General features: G+C 40.5%; 1 protein-coding gene across 1 annotated transcript in view; it reads right to left on the reverse strand.

Moving 5' to 3' along the window:
* CPS1 (carbamoyl-phosphate synthase 1) overlaps nucleotides 1-7,153 on the reverse strand; it is a 189,317-nt gene extending 182,164 nt beyond the window's left edge. Inside the window, exon 1 of the mRNA XM_033947173.1 lies at nucleotides 7,042-7,153. Coding sequence (XP_033803064.1) covers nucleotides 7,042-7,050 — 9 coding nt within the window. The 5' untranslated portion in view covers nucleotides 7,051-7,153. The remainder of the gene's footprint in view (nucleotides 1-7,041) is intronic.
* Nucleotides 7,154-19,192: the final 12,039 nt, after the last annotated feature.

Raw genomic sequence — 19,192 nt, forward strand, 5'->3', positions numbered from 1 at the left:
AAGAGAAAGAGAAAATTCTCAACTGAAGTTTGACTTAGTTCAAATCACTTTCCGTTTCAGCAGAAAAACTCTGTTTTTTTCTATAAAACCAGCAATTACTTATCTGGATCTTGGCAGAAAATTCTGTTTCTTCTACAAAACCAGCGATCATATGTCTGGCTCTACGGATGTTCCGTTCCACTTGGTGCTTCTTCAGGAGACTGGATTCACCAGCTATTAAAAAACGCTTTCATTTTCTATTATGTCATTTATCTGCCAGTCTACATCGCTCTGCAATTATATACCTTTCACAGTGGTGTACCGTATTTATGCCAATTTTTGGGATGTTTTTCTCTTTTGAAAATGAACCCCATGGTGTGTAACTGCAAGGGGAAGGGGGCATGTATGTGGGTGGAGTATAGGTATATCTCCAAGTGTTGTGTGCACCTGATAAAATTCTATCACTTATTCACATCACTTCTTGCATGTAGGCTTGCCCATTTACACCCTTCATTGACTTGGCACCAATGCTGGCTAATGCTAATATTCTATAATAGCATTTCGGCATCTTTATTTATTTATTTAAAAACTTGTATCCTGCTACATCCAACAATTCTGAGCGGGTAATAACAAATATATGTAATAAAATAACTGACAACAAACATACAACATAAAATCACTGATAATATTTCAATTGAAAACACAATTCAGTGCACCTCACAGTAATACTAAAAATAAAAAATAATAACCTACTATAATCTATACTATTAAGAAAACAATCAAATAGCATCGTTTTCACCATTTTCCTGAACTGCAAAATGCTTGATGCAGAAGGCAACGCATTCCAACAAATTGGCCCTTGTAGAGTGAACATGGGTCATCAGGAGTGGAATAAGCTTCCAGGATATTTACGACAGCAAACAAGTTTGAGTAGTTTTAAGAAAATGTTGAAGAAACGCCTTTTCTGTAAGATGAAATATGGAGCTTGATTTATAGTTTTTTGATGTGAGGTGCTGGTAGCCTCTTTGTAATTTTAGGAGGCTTTACATTATCATTAATATGTTTTAATATTATGTGATTCTGTGTATGTATGTACTTTATTGTGACCTGCCTTGGGAAAGGCGGGGTATAAATAAATACAACACAATACAAAATGGTTTTACGATAACCTGAGAGTCGGACCATACTCAAGGACGGCACTTCCAGATACCGTATTTTTCGGCCCATAAGACGCACCAGTCCATAAGACACAGCCACCTGTAGAGGAGGAAAAACCAAGAAAAAAAAAATTTGGTTCAGAATTTTTTTCTTGGTTTTTCCTCCTCTACACATAGGTGTGTCTGATGGGCTGGTGTTGGGATGCCCGAAACAGCCCAAAGAAGCAGCCTGCAGCCCGAAACCACCCGCAGCCTAAAAAAAGGCCTCCCCGAAGCCGCCCAAAGAATGGCCTCTCTGAAGCCGCCCGAAGAATGGCCTCCCCAAAGCTGCCTGAAGAAAGGCCCCCTGGTACCTTTTTTAAGAAGCAGTGGTCCAGTGCAGTGTCCTGCTGGACAGCTGCCTCTCTGTAGAGCGCCACAACGCACAATGCAGGAGTGCGACCTTTGCGCTTCCTGCCTGGTCCCGCACCGCTCTGTAATTGGCTGCAGTCATTAACTGGCATTGAGCTGGCATTAGTTCTAGCCACGTAGCGCAGGGTTAGCATGCGCTAATCTGCTGCGTGCACTAAAAATGCTAGCGCAGCTTAGTAAAAGGAGCCCAAAGTATTCACCGCCACGCTTAACAACTTCAACATGCTCCTCAACACCTCAGAGGCTCTCCCTGTGATGTCAGTTCCTATGCTTGGCGCCTGGAAGTGACGTCAGCAGGAGAGCTGATGTGGTCGTGAGGAACGTGTTGAAGTTGTTGCTCGCGGCAGTGAACAACTAGAGGTACAGGGGAAAGGAAGGGGATGCGCACGTGGTGAGGGGAGGAGTGGGAAGAGGCGGAGGGGTCAGAGAGGAGGAAGGGCGCTGGCACTCCCACCAACATGACGCCTGGTGCAGACAGCCCTCCTCGCCCCCCCCCCCTTACTACACCATCGGACTCTGCCCTGGTAAGTGCTTCTGAATATTCCAAGTGGGCGGAAGTCTTCCCTGCCCAATTAAATCTTTTTGAATATAAGACCCAGTGCTTTAATTTTAATGTATTTTCCTCCTTAGATGTACAGTAGACTCTCAGTTATCCGACACCCATGGGGATTGGTAGATGCTGAATAACTGTAGTTTCTGGTTACTTGAGAGTTACTTTAAAAATAGTTTTATCTCCTTTCCTACCTCACTTTCTTCCTCTCTCTGTCATCACCCCATCCCCACTTGTAGGCCCAACATCTGCTCCTCCCTTCCCACCCTCTTATCTGTTCTAGGTCACTTTCTCTCTCCCTATCCCCACCCCACTAATGGGTCCAGCATTCATCCATCTCCCCTCCCCTGTCTTTCATCCTGCAGGTCTAGCATCTATGTCCGATTCTCCACCCCCTACACACACACACACCTTTGGTCCATCTCCCCCCCCCCCCAGGTCTGCTATCTCTTACCTACAGCTTTCCTGGCTCTGGCAGCACTGTAAACATACTGCCTGTGACCAGCCCCGGCAGGGCCTTTCCTCTGCCATGTCACTTCCAATGCAGCAGAAGAAAGGCCCTGCTGGGGCTGGCCACGAGCAGCCTGTTTACACCGCAGCCTCTGATAACCAGCTGCCACTGCTTCAGGGACTGGAGGGAGGGAAGTTGTTGGGGGCTGCCACTACTGCTTTGGAGGCTGGAGGGAGAGAGTGGGGTTGTCAGGTCAGTGAAGTAGATGATTTTGGTTGTTGGGGGGGTATCGAGTCAATGCGGGAGATGATTTTGGTTGTCGGGTCAGCGTGGGAGACAATTTTTTTTTTTTGACAGAGATTTTTTTTGCCGGTCAGTTGAGAGTGCTGGTTGGTTGAGTACCAGTTAATCTGGATTCTACTGTAGTTTCATGCAGGTTTTTTCCACGCATATGCACAGAGTGAATTCAGATTACAGGACTTTTTAACACAAACTAAAATCCTTCGGGCATCAGAACAATTTTGGCATGCAAAAAATGTGCACTAGATCTAGTGTATGTTAACTACTTCAGGCCCTGTGGCAGGAGATTAATTTATTATAACAATAGTTATTATCTAATAAAATTCACTGCAAAAATAAAAATGGCCTGTTGGAAAATGCTGACAATATCAGAATAAGTGTTACTCGAACATGTTCTACTTTGTCTTTTGGGCAATTTCTCTGTTGGTTGGTGACCCTGTTGGTGACCCTAATGAAAACGAACTGCAGCATAAAAGTTAATATGTACCCAAAAAGGTATCTTATTATGTAAGAATGCCTCTGTGTGCACATTTGTCAAGGCAACAGCAGCAAGGGGAGTGCTTCTGAAAGTCACGTATGTCAGTAGTAAATCAGGTGACTATAACCAATTTATAAGAATTAATGACTATGAATCACTGAGATACTAATTCTGATACCACATATAATCACAGTATTGAATTGACAATAATTATTTATATTTTTTATTTGTTAATTTTATATTCTTTTTATGAAATACTCAGACCCGCAATCGTGTTGGTTAATGTGAAACCACACATACATTGCCATAGGGACCATTACTTTATTTCACTGTCCCAGCCGCCGAGGTAGAAGAATAGTAGTAAATCAGGCCCATACTAAGGGGTATTCACCTAATAATACATTATCTAATTACAGATCAAATAAGAATGAATAATAATTGCAATTTTCAGAATCTTAAATTGTTGCTCTGGGGTGCAATTGCTTCCTTCAGTGTTACAATTACTATTCTACAGTGTGGGGGCACCACTGCACTGTCCCTATATTTTTAAAAAGAACATAGAGGGAGTGACAGCCAGTCCAGCAACTGCATACAGGGACAGACCGAAAATCCATCAACTCCAGTATCCTGTTCCCAAGTAATAAAACAGATTTTATACTGCTTATACTAGGAATAAACAGTGGATGTCCTCACGCCATCTCAATAATGGTCTATTTGCACAGGTGTCAAAATCGGTCCTCAAGGGACGCAATCCAGTCGGGTTTTCAGGATTTCCCCAATCAATATACATGAGATCTATTAGCATACAATGAAAGCAGTGCATGCAAATAGATCTCATGCATATTCATTGAGGAAATCCTGAAAACCCAATTGGATTGCGGCCCTGGATGGACTTCCCTTTTAGGAAATTCTCCAAACCTTTTTTAAGCCCCGCTAAGCTAACTGATTTCACCACATTCTCCGGCAACAAATTCCAGAGTCTAATTACTCGTTGTGTGAAGATATATTTTCTCAGATTTGTTTTAAATCTACTACTTAGTAGTTTCATCACATGCCCCCTAGTCTTAGTTTTTCTGGAAACAGTAAACAAGTGTTTCACATCTACCCTTTCCATTCCACTCAGTATTTTATAGACCTCTATCATATCACTCCTGAGCTGTCTGTTCTCCAAGCTGAAGAGCCCTAGCCACTTTAGCCTTTCTTCATAGGGAAGTCGTCCCATCCTTCAATATATATTAACCTGCTGTATATGTAGTGTATTTCTTCCATTACTACCAATCATATTTAACATACTACCAGTGTTTACCATCAGCACACTAGCATAACCTGCTACAACTTGTTGCTTATTCCTATCTTTTTCTTCTTCTTCCTTCCTTTTCTTTTCTTTTTTCCAGGCCTCTGAGGATCTCTTTCCCTCTTCCTTTTCTTTCTTGCCCCTCTCCTCTTCCTCCCTTTCCTAGATAGCTTCTCCTTTCCCTCCTACCGATTCTATCTTTCCCTTCCTCCTTTTTTTTCTTTCCTTTCCTCCCCTGTCTACTCATCCTTCTTTTTTCTGTCCCTACCTGTATTAGATTTGGGATTATTGAGTATTATATTTTATACCCCTTCCTCACTTACATTGATGTACTTTTCATATGACAGCAACACTTTGTCTGTACATTATTGACTATTGTACTTTTCTTGTGTACCACTTTCTCTTTTGCATTTGTATTTTGTAAAACTTTCAATAAATTTTCAAGGAAAAAAAAAAAATAATAGTAGTGTATACAACAACAACAACAAAAGTTTGGTTTGTGCTTATTTTAAAAACAGTTTTTCCTATTTTGGGGTTTGTTTGTTTTTTTTTTAAATCAAGCAGCAATAGAGCCTTTTAATGCAGGCCGGCGAAGTAAATGATCCGATGCTTATAGGAACTGAATAGGAGCATTTACCTCACTGGCCCACAGTAAAAGCTCTACTGCTGCTTGATAAAAGGAGCCCCCTGGACATTTTTAATGTTTGTTCCACCTATTCATTCTTTGCACATGAACTTGGGGGTTATTTTACTAAGATGAAAAGCACTAGCGCGTGCTTACCACAGCTTAAAAGGGTTTACTGCGGGTGTGCTCAGGTGTCCCATGGTAGATTCCAAATGTGGAATCCAATTAGCATGGAACAAAACTTGCTCAACTAAAATCAAATCAAACCAATGCTCTGATGCAAGTACTGTATAGTGATACCAGTCAACTGATAACACTGAGTGAACCTGGAACTTCAAACACCCAAGAACCCCAACTGGTTGGTGCTCAATGGGGTATGAATATCATCACGAGTTATCAGGTGTACTCCTAAAGGGCTATATATTTGTTTATGCTGAAAATATTAGTATATTCAGATTTAAAGATTTTGCAAAAGTACTTAGCTTGGCCCAACGGGAGCTCTACCGTTTCACTGATATAACTTCCTCAGGGGTTAGAAACTTTTGCAATCTGATTTCCATTCAGAATCCTGCTTGCCCGTGCCTGTTTAATGATATCATAAAAAGGTTTCAAAGCCTGCACGATTTCTATTTTCAGCTTACATCAATTTCTAAAAAAACTACTTTATTCAATAAATTTCTCATTAAAATATTTCTCATTAAAATATAACTCACCTAACAACTGTCTTTCAAACAAACGCCATTACTTTACCCTATCAGAGCACGATATAAATATGCTTTTGATATAAATGTTAAGCCATCTAAATTGGGGAGGCCACGTCAACAATAACATAGCAACGAAGGAAATTTACGAACACTTGCACAGGCGGGGTTATACCTGTCAGGGTTTAGCCCTGATTGGCTTTTTAATGAGGGGTGACGTGTTACTTACTGGTAGGGTAAGGTGACGGCGTTTGTTTGAAAGATCACTGCCATATTTTAGAGGCAGCAAAATCAGCTGCGAGCCTACGATGTCGGAAGCTCAGAGAATATGTGCAGACAGTTGTTAGGTGAGTTATATTTTAATGAGCACCGACCAGTTGGGGGTGCTTGGGTGTTTGAAGTTCCAGGTTCACTCATTAGTGATATCATTTGACTGGTTTCACTATACTTGCTTCAGAGCGTTGGTTAGGTTCCAAATGTGCACATGCTACTCACATGCTAAAAACAAATGTTTTGGTTTTTTTGGTCAAGAGGGCATGCCTAGGGGCTGAGAGTAGGCATTTCTGTGCTAATCAGCGCAGCTAAATTGCTACATGCTAATTGATTAGTGTGGGATTAGCAGGTGAGCCTGTACCACCTACAAAATAGGTGTTGATAAGGGTTCATGCGCTAATATTTAATCATTGCTCCACACTAATGACATTAGCACATGAGCAACAAAATCCAGCAATATTATGTTTAATATATGCAACAATTATAGTACTCAAATGTGCTCAGAGATGTAGATTATTGACCAAAATCAGGGTCAAGCCCCACTCTGCATGTCTCTACTTCTCTCAATCAAAGCATGTGTAAAAAAACAAAAACCCAAATCAAAAAACTTTTACAACATATTAGCAATCCACATCAAAATGTTATGTACTTCTGTTTCTCCGGTCCTGGGTTTTGACACATTTTGACGAAGCTGCCTCTGAAAACCCAGCTCAAAAACGCTTCAAAAAGCAATGGTTTGTTAAAAACCAAAAACAACTATCAGTACATTGTCATAAAGTACTATTATTGTATATGTAAGCTTTCGGAAGCTGCAGCACGTACCATCCCCATGTCATTCTTTAAAGGGAGAGGGAAGAAACAGAGTTTGAATGTGCACAGCCATTGACCTGCAAGCCTTGCTTTGAAGAATGCTGGTGTAGAAGGACTGAGGGTGACATAGACACTAAAGAATGGCACAGGATGGTTTCCCATGGTTATCTGTGGGGACGGGGATGTGACAAATTCTGTCCCCGTGTCATTATCTATGAGCAAGAAAAGAAAGGAAAGAAACAAACCAAAGTATAAATTTCAAGGAAAGGTGCACTTCTATTAATCATACGTAATTGCTATACCAAAACCAACAAGAGAAGAAGAACATCATTCGACTGCCCACTTAGACCAGGGATGGACAACCACAGCCCTTGAGGGCCACAACCCGATCAGGTTTTCAAAATTTTCACAACAAACATGGATGAGATCTGTCTGAAAGTTTTCCTGAGTTTTTCATATAAAATGTAATTTTTCCTCTTTTAGCTTTTTTTGTTGTTGTTAATACACTGAACTTTATACTTCTATTCATTCATTTTTTAAAAAATTTATTCAGTTTCTATACCGTTCTCCCAGGGGAGCTCAGAACGGTTTATATTAATTTATTCAGGTACTCAAGCATTTTTCCGTCTGTCCCATCGGGCTCACATTCTACCTAATGTACCTGGGGCAATGGGGGAATTAAGTGACTTGCCCAGGGTCACAAGGTGCAGCGTGGGTTTGAACCCAGAACCCCAGGGTGTTGAGGCTGTAGCTTTAACCACTGCCCCACACACTCCCCAAATGACAAATTTAAAATTGTGCTTCGGTTTGTCATATTTTAGCATTAAGGGGTCCTTTTACAATGCTGTGCTAACAGATTTAGCACACGCTGATTAGGGTGCCCTAAATCCGTACAGCACATTGTATACCTATAGGCTGCAAGGCACTTCAGCCCAGATTCTCTTTATGGCACCAATATCAGCGGCCGCCTATAAAGCGGCCACAAATCGCATGTCAATCATGCAACGGTGCCGTACAGTGAATCGCACTTCCAGGAAAGATAGGCACCGGAAAGGTAGGACAGAGCTTACCAGGCCTACATTTCCAGCACCTATCTTTGTCGTGAATCACACCTATGTAGGCGCTTTATGGTGCCTAATGCCACTTCCAGCATTAGCCAAACCCACAGTGGCAGTAAGCGCCAGAAAGCGCATATGTAGGCCTGATTCCAGTGTATATTATTTAGGCGCCAGTAGGCACTTTAACTTTGCTGTTTCTCGCCATTTTAAACAATGTTTGTCAATTAACTTAGGTGCCACTAGGGCGCCTACCATTACCTGAGTTTAGGCGCCATTTCTAGAATTTTCCCCTTCATGCACATTAATTCATTAGTGCACCTTAATAAAAGAACCCCTAAGAATGGGTTTATATTCTTCAAAGATTATATTAAAACAGAAATTTTGTTGGTTTGCATTCCATTTTTATAAGTACTGAATAAAAATAGTAATAAATTTGCATGTTTAACAACTGATCAGCTTCTTAACAAGGTTTTCTGGTTGACACTTCTTTTCCTGACTATTTTATAACTAGAATAGTAAGAGCTTGCTGTCTCCCACACCCATATCCCCCCCCCCCCAAAAAAAAAAAATAAAAATGTTCTTTCCTAATATATTTGATAAAGCTGAAATCAAGATCTTGATTCTGACTTCAATTAAGTTCCAATGAACTTTAGGCAATCCCCAGCCCTGTCCAAGTATAACACAGTGTCACAAGGTCATTGTAGACATTGACGGAAGAGAAATTTAAACTTTGATTTTGCTTCCAATCACTTTTTTTTTTTTTTAAAGCATGGTCATGAACTGGCCCAGATGCCCAAAATTATCAGGAGGGATGGGTTTGCTTTGTTATAACCAGCAACTGCTTATGCTTTTTGACCTTGTTCTTAGGACATTACAGATGCAGTATTCATAGCCCTGGGAAGGATTTTCACCCATCACTTTCACAGCTCCCTCTAAGTGCTGAAGAGAGTGTGACTTAATGGTTAGAGCTACAGCCTCAGCACCCTGAGATTGTGGGTTTAAACCTCACACTGCTCCTTGTGACCCAGGGCAAGTCACTTAATCCTCCACTGTCCCAGGTACATTAGATAGATTGTGAGCCCACCAGAACAGATAGGGAAAATGCTCAAAGTATCTATATGTAAACCGCTTTGAGTGTGGTTGTAAAACTACAAAAAGGCAGTATACAAATCCCTTTTCCTATCTCTTGCTGAATATTAGCAGTTACTGGCTTAAACTTGGCTGGCTATATTGTGCAATAGCAGCCAATTTTAAGCACTGACCATCCAAGTTTAGTGGCCAAATTGGGCCGCACAAAAACCAGGTCTTTCTTTGGCCACTATAACTTAACTGACTAGTGCTTAAAATTGAATTAGCCAGCTAAGTTTCAGCCAGTCAAAGACAGACTAGATATTCAATGTTGATCACCAGAAATGGCCTGGCATTGTATATCAGCTGTCAGCGCTGACCACAGGAGTTACCCAGCCTCTCTTCCATTTATTTATTTTAAAATATATAGCTTCCTGCATCCCACAGTTCTGCGCAGGTTACATAAAAATACACATTATTAAATTATGCCAAACAATTGATATATAATAGGATAAAAATCCTATAAAATTCTCAGTCCGCTATTATCTCTACCCGTTTAGCTGAAATACAGTAAATTAAACTATTAATGAAAAAGCTTGCATATATTCTCTCTCAAACAGCTTAGTTTTTATACTTTTTTCTGAATTGTATCACATTAGAGGACTGCTTAATTTCAATGGGTAACAAATGCCAAGGTCTCAATATCGACTTATGAGTACTTAAATTGTTTAGTGTGCAACTATCAAGGGAATGCACAGTACATATGGGGACAGCGGCACACACAGGTGTGTCATTGAACTGTCATAAGCAGGTGCCTCTAATTTTTAGCGTACCATTGTGGCTATGTGTTAATATTCTATAATGGCTTAGATGTGCCCTTAAGCTGTTATAGAATTGATGTTAAGCGCGCCCCTTTGTGACACCTAAAATGAGGCACCAATGTTTAGAATTGCCACCTGAGACTCTAAGCCTCTGACACGGTTCCTCATAGAAGGCTCTTGAACAAACTTGACGGGCTGAAGTTAGGACCCAAAGCGTAGGATGAACTCAGAGGATTTCTAATCAGAAAATAATGGGTATACATTGAAGGAACTTAGGCCAGTACTGGGTATATGAGCATTCAGTTGAGGACGGGCTGAGGAGGATTTTGATGGCTGGGATGGTTAAGATGGGCTGGAGTGAGCATTGAGGGAGACTCCAGTAGATGGAACCTAAGCATACTACTGGGCAGGGCTCTGGGTTTCTGGCCCAGAAATATCTAAGAAAAAGGACCATTTAAACTATATAATTAATTTATGGAGCATGTTTAGTTGGGCAGACTGGATGGAATACTCATGTCTTTATCTGCCGTCACTTACTATGTTACTATGTAATACCTAGTGTATTTAATGTAACTCAACTTGAGCTATTTCTTAAACAGTGTGAGTATGGTGCAGTGGTTAAAGCTACAGTCTCAGCACCTTACAATCATGGATTCAAACCCACACTGCTCCTTGTGACCCTGAACAAGTCACTTAATTCCCCCTTGCCCAGGTACACTAGATAGATTGTGAGTAGAGAATGACATGGTGACAAAATTCATCACCGTTCCCGTCCCTGCCGGAAACCATCTTCATGTCATTCTTTAAGGAGAGAGAAAAGAATCAGAGTATAATTGGGCACAACCACTGACTCGCAAGCTTTGCTTTGAAGAATGCTGGTGTAGAAGGACCGAGGTTGAAATAGACACTAGAAAATGACATGAGATTATTTCTCACGGTTATCCGCGGGAACGGTGATGAATTTTGTCACTGTGTCATTCTCTACTCACAATCTATCTAGTCATTCTCTAATTGTGAGCTCACTACAATAGACAGGGGAAAATGCTTGAGTACCTGAATAAATTCATGTGAACTGTTCTGAGCTCCCTTGGGAGAACAGTATAGAAATTAAATAAATGTTAGAAAGTTCATTTCAAAAATGACTTATTTCTCTTACCAATTGGTAGCATGAAACATATATACTTTTAGTTAGTATATCTGTATTCTCTCTACACCAGCCAAAGGTTGTAAAAGCAGCTGCAGCAGCTTTTGCAAAGACTATTACTAAGCAAACAGTTTTTTGGAAAAAAAATCCTTTCCCCAAGAACAGAGATAAATATGTTTTGCAAGCTTCTGGATCTGGTAGGTGGTCATCGAAGGGCTGGTTGGAGGCAGGCCATGGTCAATCTATAAGCAGCAAAATGGGTAAAGCCTTATGAAAAGTGCTTTTTTTGTTTAAAAAAAAAAAAAAGCGTTCATATGTTGCAATCCCTTTTTGAAGCAGGTGATCACAGGGGTTATCAGTGGGGCATGTAAAAATCCTCATGACTGTCACGAGGGAAATTTTTCAACTGTTCTGAAAGCAAAAAAACAAAAGTAACACATTTTAAAAGGGGGCTATTTGATTTGATTGATATATTCTAGTATGCTTATAACTTATGCAGTGTACATTCAGTTACTCAAATATTTCTACCTATCTGTCCAGGTGGACTCACAATTTGACTAATGTCCTACAGTGTTAGCACACCAATAAAAATGTGCTAACTCCCAAAACACTTTCAGTGTGCTAAAAACATGTACACATATGTTAATAAGCATGCTAGTAGGGTTTAATGCACCCTTCTAATATATTAGATGTTTTTAAAACATGTATTATTTAGCTGGTTTTTTTTTAAAGGTGAAGTAAAAAAGCAAAATTGGTAACAAGATCCAATGAAGATATCTTTACTATAGGACAAACACATGCTCTCTTGAGAACTGGCTGCATCATGCCTGTTAACAGGGAGAGCCAAGCAATATTAGCAGACTATCAATCACCACTTAGTCTAGCTGATAAGGCATAAGATTGTAAGGGAAGTAGTAATGTTTAGGAAGATGAGCATGCTAGCAAATTAGATTCAGCTATTAATATGCTATCAAAAGTTACATGCATTTTGCTTTCAAAGTAATCTATTAACACATCAAGGTTTAATCCTTCATTCAGATCAGGGTGGGAGGTTGCCAGGACTGATCTTTTACAACCTGAAATAGCTCATGTGGGTAATTTAGAGAAAAATCATTTTATACACCCTCCCTTCCACAAGTAGAAGAATCTAAGGAGGTGAGAGTGTATGCTACTGACAATGCATTTAGAACCAGGGGAAAAAATGCTTTTTGTCCATATCCTTTGGACACAATGGTAGTAATTGTGACCACATACACACATAAAAAATATATGTATGCAGAGACGGAACTGCAATGTACACACACATTTTATAAAATACAGTTGTACACATATCAATTACATCAGTGGCGTACCTAGGGTATGTGGCACCCGGGGCCCATCATTTTTTTGACACCCGCCCCCTCCCATGTAAAAAAATATTTTTTGTAATGACCATGAAATGGAATAAATGGTCAGAATAGAAACAGGCAGTGAAAATTTTCTTATATTCCAAACATAACATAACATAAATTATGTCTGAATTGTCATGACATCAGAAGTACATATGGAGTAGTTGCAGGTGATGCTTGGGACAGTTCTGATTGTGTTAGTTCGGTTTTATGTGTTTTTTGAATAGAAGGGTTTTTATTTCTTTTTGAAGGTTTTGCAGTCTGTGGTCGATGTCAATTGGTTGTAGAATTGGGGGTCGAGTGTTGCAGCTCGAATGGCTAGGAGGTTGTCGAACAGTTTTTTTCTTTTGACGTTTTTGGTTGGAGGGTGTGTGAATGGTGTGCGAGTTCTCCTATGTCTGTTTGAGGTGGATTGAATTATTTAGCTGAAGAAATTAGTTACCCCCTCATCCCACACACATTAATTCTCTTCCATTTTTGTTCCCATTATAAAAAACACTGATAAGTTCCCAGAAAAAAAATATATTAAAATAAGAAGTGAAAACAAAGGCCCCTACAGATGAGAACATAACATAAAAATAGCCTAACTGGGTCAGACCAATGGTCCATCATGCCCAGTAGCCCATTCTTATGGTAGCCAATCCAGGACACTAATACCTGGTCAAAACCCAAAGAGTAGCAATATTCCATGCTACCGATCCAGGGCAAGCAGACACTTCCCCCATGTCTTAATAACAGATTATGGACTTTTCCTCCAGGAATTTGTCCAAATCTTTCTTAAAACCAGCTACACTATCTGCTTTTACCATAACTTCTGGCCACTTCATTTTTAAGTTTAGATCTTTCCTTTCAAACAGAGTCCTTGCTAGATGTCAAATACAGCACAAGGTAACTTCATATGGACTTAGCTGTGCAGGAAATGTGAATCTCCTCATACACCCACCATATAGTGCAAAAATGTGCAAAGGTCTGTTTTTTTCTTTCGATCACTACATAGCCTAATGCCACACAAGCAGCGCTGTTACAAACATATTCTGTAGGTCAATGCTAAGGATAACAAAGTTTCCTTCCTTGGACCAGAAGGAGATACTGATAAACCACTGGAAGAGATCCCAAAACAACACCCAAAGACCCACTCAGTGTGTGAACCAGTTGAGTGGAGTGGACTAACTGGGGGGTGGAAATGGGCCGGGAGTTTGCTCAGCAGAATTTCCCAGACCACCTGTTCCTCTCAACACATTGACACGCTGCCACCATCACCACTAGGAACACCTCACTGGGTAGGCCAGCTATGCTATAAACTTTATAAAACACATTATTATATTTTCTTATAAAGCACATATTTTAACTGAACTCTCTGACATCCTCAGCCTTTCCATTCACAAAAATAGAAGGAAGAAAAGTTCCCATTTCCTGCTGTCTCATGTCCCCGGCCTATACAATATTTTTTTTCTGCAGACCCTTCGAAAGTCTGACCAAATCCTCGTTTCACTTGCATTATAAAGTACTGAGGATGCCATCTATCCCCAATCACAGGTCCTAAAGTCTAAGACAATAGCACAAACTAATGCTGCCAGATTCAGGAAAAAAAATTTCGATTCGATTCAGCCTATTGAATTGGTTTTTCAATTCAATTTTCCTGCCCAGTTGGGTGATTTTTTTCAAAACTCCTGGTGGGTTTTATAGCTTTTTCACCCCCTTTGGCTTCTCCTAACCACACTGGCGCTATGGTGTAAATAAAATAAAGAAACAAAAAGGACTTTTCCTCTCTCTGTTAAATCCTAGCTCACGTTTGCAGTCCAACACCAGCTCTGGCAGGATACACATTTCAAATCTGACATATTATAATCACAAAACAGAAAATAAAATTAATTTTTCTTTTGTTGTCTGGTTATATTTCAAATCTTGTTGGTCCAAGGCTCTGGTTTTCTTCTGATAACTTGCTTGCCAGGGTCTCCTTCTTTCTGCATGCTAACCATCCATCTGCCAACTCTGTCCTCCCTTTCCATTTCCCTTCCCTTCCCAGAAAGTCTGGTATATTTCCTTTTTTTCATCTCCCTCCACAGATCCACCTTTTCTTAACTACCCTTTCATCCGGCATCTCTCCCTCCTTCCCCACCACCCGAGTCCACCATCTCTCCCTTTCTTTTCCTAATTACCCTCCTATCCAGTATATCTATCCCTCCTCCACACCATCCCTTGTGTCCAATTTCTCTCCCTTTCTGTTCCTTCCCTCCCTAAATCCCATGGTCCATCATCTGTCTCCCTCTCCTCTATTTTCAGACCCATTATTTCTTCTCCCCCCCCAAAGTTTGGCATATGCACGTCTCTTTGAACACCCCCTTCCCTCCGTGTACTTCTAAACCAGGGTTCCTCCCAAAGGCCTGTCCCCCCTTAAAGGTCTGCCTGTCCCCCCTTGAAGGCCTGTCCCCCCCCTTGTAGGCCTGTCCTCCCCCCTTGTAGGCCTGCCTGCCTGCACCCCCTTGAAGGTCTGCACCCCCCCGAAGGCCTGTCCCCCCTTGAAGGCCTGCCTGCCCCCCCTTGTAGGCCTGTCCCTCCCCCTTGAAGGCCTGCACCCCTTGTAGGTCTGCACACCCCCCTGACATCAGAAGAGGGGCGGGACCGTGGCGCAGGAAGCAGCGCCCAAGCAGCTCAGGGATCGCTGACGTCGCGATCCTGCTGCGGGCTGCTTCACAGGTGGTGCAGGAAGGTCAGTGGGGCGAGCGGTTCTTCGGGGGTGGGGGGGACTGAATGGCAAGGCCGGGAGTACCCCCTCAGGGCTGGCATCCGGGGCGCACCGCCCTCCCCCCACCCCCCACCCCCGCGGTACGCCACTGAATTACATGCCTCCTAGCCCATGACTTTTCAATTTTCTCAGGAGTCTTTCATGAGGAACTTTGTCAGAAGCTTTCTGAAAATCTAGATATAATATCAACCAGCTTACCTTTATCTACATGTTTATTCATGCCTTCAAAGAAATGAAGCAAATTCGTAAGGCAAGACTTTCCTTGACTTTCTCATTAAACCATGTTTGTCTATGTGTTCCATAATTTTATTTTTTATAATAATTGCTACTATTTTGCCCAGCACTGAAGTCAGGCTTTCCAGTCTGTAATTTCCCAGATTATCCCAGAAACCCTTTAAAAAAATCAGTGTTACATTGGCCACCCTCAAATCTACAGGTACTATAGATGATTTTAGCGACAGATTACAGCTGATCAACAATTTCATGTTTGAGTTCTTTCACTAGGGTACATACCATCTACTATTTAATTTGTTGCTTTGGCTCAGTAAATCATCAAGATTCACTGAGATTTATTTCAGTTCCTCTTCATCAATACTCTTGAAAACCATTTCTGGTACAGGTAGATCTCTTACATCTTCTTCCATAAATACTGAAGTAAAGAGTTCATTCAAGCTCTCTACTATGGCCTTGTTATCCCTGACCACCTCTTTTGATTTTCTAATGGTCCTGTGAATTCCCTCATAGGCTTTCTGCTTCTGATGTACCTGAAAATGTTGTAACTATGAGTTTTGCCTCTGTGGCAAGTTATCTTCATATTCTCTTTTAGCCTTCTTTATCAATACTTTGCATCTAACTTGTTGGTGTTTATGTTGTTTAGTATTCTCTTCACTCGGATCCTTTTTTCATTTCATTTTTGAAGGATGTTCTTTTGACTCTGTTAATTTTGTTTCACTTCACTTTTTAACCATACTGGTTATTTGCTCTTCTCTCCACATTTGTTAATATCAAAAGGCAACAAAAAATTTTTTTTTTCAGAATCATCTGACAACACAGTACATTTTTCTACATCAGTTTTTCAAGCTGATTTCAGAATTGTTGTCAGTTTTTTTCAATCACATAAACTTTTAAAGTTATGACTAATGTTAGTTTATAGCATTTTAGCATATAGAGTTTTAAGAATTGCAGCATTAACTTAAAGAAATATTGCCGTATCTTCAGTCCAAAGTCAAATAAGCACCCAGCATAGCATAATTATACTGGACTGTGTCACTTAGCAACCAATATTTCTTCAAAAATGCTTAGAGTATGATTTATTTTTGTGAGTTGTGTCTGGATTGTCACGGCACAACATCCAGCAGTAGTCGGCCATCATACTCTTATTCCAGAAACCTTGGTAACGACACTCCATTAACTGAATGTCCTGGTGAAAACATTCTCCTTGCTCGTCACTTACCATACTAAGATTTTCCGGAAAAAAGTCAAGATGTGAGTGCAAAAAGTGTATTTTTAATGACATGCAACAGCCAAGTTTCTGATATGAGTCAAGGAGATTCTGAACTCCTTCCTTGTATGAAGGAGACTTATGGTTGCCCAGAAAGTTTTCCACTAACCACTTGAATGCCTCCCAAGCTTCAAGCTCAGCTTCTAAGAGTGATTGCTTAAAATCTTCATCCTGCATAACGGACTTGATCTGTGGGCCTATAAATATCCCTTCCTTCAGTTTTGCAGTGCTGATTTTTGGAAATTTCTTAACAAGATATTGAAAGCCTGGCAAGTTTGCTTTACCCATGGCATTTACCAGGTGCTTCATATGAAGAGGTGGAAGAAATATTTTATGAGGATCCACCAATGGCATAAATTTCACACTGCTTGTCCCTGGGTTATAGGTATCCCTCAGCTGCCAGACATGCTTGACATAATGCTCAGCTATAGATCTGCTATCCCACAAGCATAGGAAACAGCAGTATTTAGTGAATCCTCCTTGCATTCCCATTAGCATGCCAATGACCTTCAGATCACCATAGATGTTCCACTGGTATGTTTTATAACTGATTGCTTCTAATAGATTCTTCATATTCTCATAAGGCTCTTTTAGATGAGCAGAATGGGCAATTGAAATACTTGGTTTGGAATTTCCGTTGTGCAGTAACACTGTCTCCAAGCTTCTCTGTGAAGAATCATTGAAGAGACGCCATTCATCTGGACAATGCACTTGTGACAAACTGTTGAAGAGTCTGTTGATGTCATGACAAAAGCACAATGAGCCATTTACAGTGAAGAATGTTGTTAAGTTATGATTCCTTTTTCTGTAATGAGTTATTTTAGCATCTTTTGCAAGCAAGTGCTTTTGCTTAAAACTTGAAGCAAATTCTGCTTTTTCTTTTGAAAGATTTAGATCACGAATAAGTTCATTGAGCTCCTTCTTATTTGGCCCATCTTTCCTTTCCTTTGTTCTTGGGAACATTACCTCCCATAGTAACTCCTCTGACTCTTAGGCCTCAAAGCTCCTTGTTTACTCTCCTTACTTGACATCCAAATTTGCTCTACTGCTACTGCCACAACTTAGACCTTGCTTCTAATTGCAGTCTCTCATACTTCAGTTCTTTTTCTCCTGGACTACCTTCTGAAAACTTTCAAATTTAACAGTCTCCCAAACAGCTTAATCCAGTCACCATCAAGACCTTCAGGAATCTCCAGACTTTAGATCAAAATATCCTCTTTACTTCTGTCTCATTTTTCCACTCCGCTATATTATGTGAATCTATTGAAGAGATAGTTTCTTCTTATAACATCATTCTCTTCTGCTTTGGACACTCTTGCCCCTTATCCCTACTCATCCTTTAAAGCAGTGGTCCCTAACCCTGTCCTGGCCAATCGGGTTTTCAGGATAGCCCTAATGAATATGCATGGGGTACATCTGCATTCCTGTCATCTTCATTACATGCAAATCTCTCATGCATATGCATTAAGGCTATCCTGAAAATCTGACGGGCTGGTGGTCCTCCAGGACAGGGTTGGGAATCATTGCTTTAAAGCATACCAAATCTCAACCTTAGCTTGAGCCTAGAATTTTCTTAGTTCTTGTGCCCACCCTGCAGACTATCTGTATCTAAAACCACATACTTCATATATTTAAAATTCATGCTGACTTCATTCTAGTTTTCTCTTACATGTGCCAAATAAAAATACTACGCTCATCCAATATGATTTCAGTATCTACCCATGTAATTTCCCAATACATGTATGAAGATCAGAACTAGCCTTAGAAAGTTTACCTCTTATTATAGGATTTGGCAAGAGGATTTAAGTGACAGATATGAAGAGGGGCTGAAAAGTTCTCAGCCCAACCATCTTCTTAAATTCTGAGCGATATTTTGCCACTGTAGCTGAAAAACATATTATCTTATTTCATCAAATGTCAATTTGCAGAAACAAAATTCTACGTTTGACATTGTTTCAGATCATTGATTTTTTAAAAATAATTTATATTCCGCATATCCTACAATTCTATGCGGATTACAAATTATTCAGGTACTCAAGCATTTTTCCATAACTGTCCCTTAACTTTCCTGGCAGGCTCCCACTCTAATGTACCTGGGGCAATGGGGATGATTGAACCATATCCACATCATTCTTTTCTTAGTTGGGCAGAGAACTTTTCAGCACCCCTTCATATAGTTTACTGTCTATCCTTCTATTTATTTTACCTCATGTCACCTTTACCTCATGTCACCTCAGTGGGCGATTGTATTATTTAGAGGTTCATAAGTGTTTGATTCACGACATGAATGTAAAAGTTAAATAAGTTTAAAGACAGTACAGTCGACTCCGCTTAAGTGCACGCCCTTCGGACCAGATCTCCATGTGCACTTAAACGGAGTGTGTGCTTAATAGGAGGGGGGAAGGTAGAGGGATGCTGTAGTTAAGCTCGCTCAGTT

This window comes from Geotrypetes seraphini, chromosome 5 (assembly GCF_902459505.1).
Source record: "Geotrypetes seraphini chromosome 5, aGeoSer1.1, whole genome shotgun sequence".
Taxonomy (NCBI): Eukaryota; Metazoa; Chordata; class Amphibia; order Gymnophiona; family Dermophiidae; genus Geotrypetes; species Geotrypetes seraphini.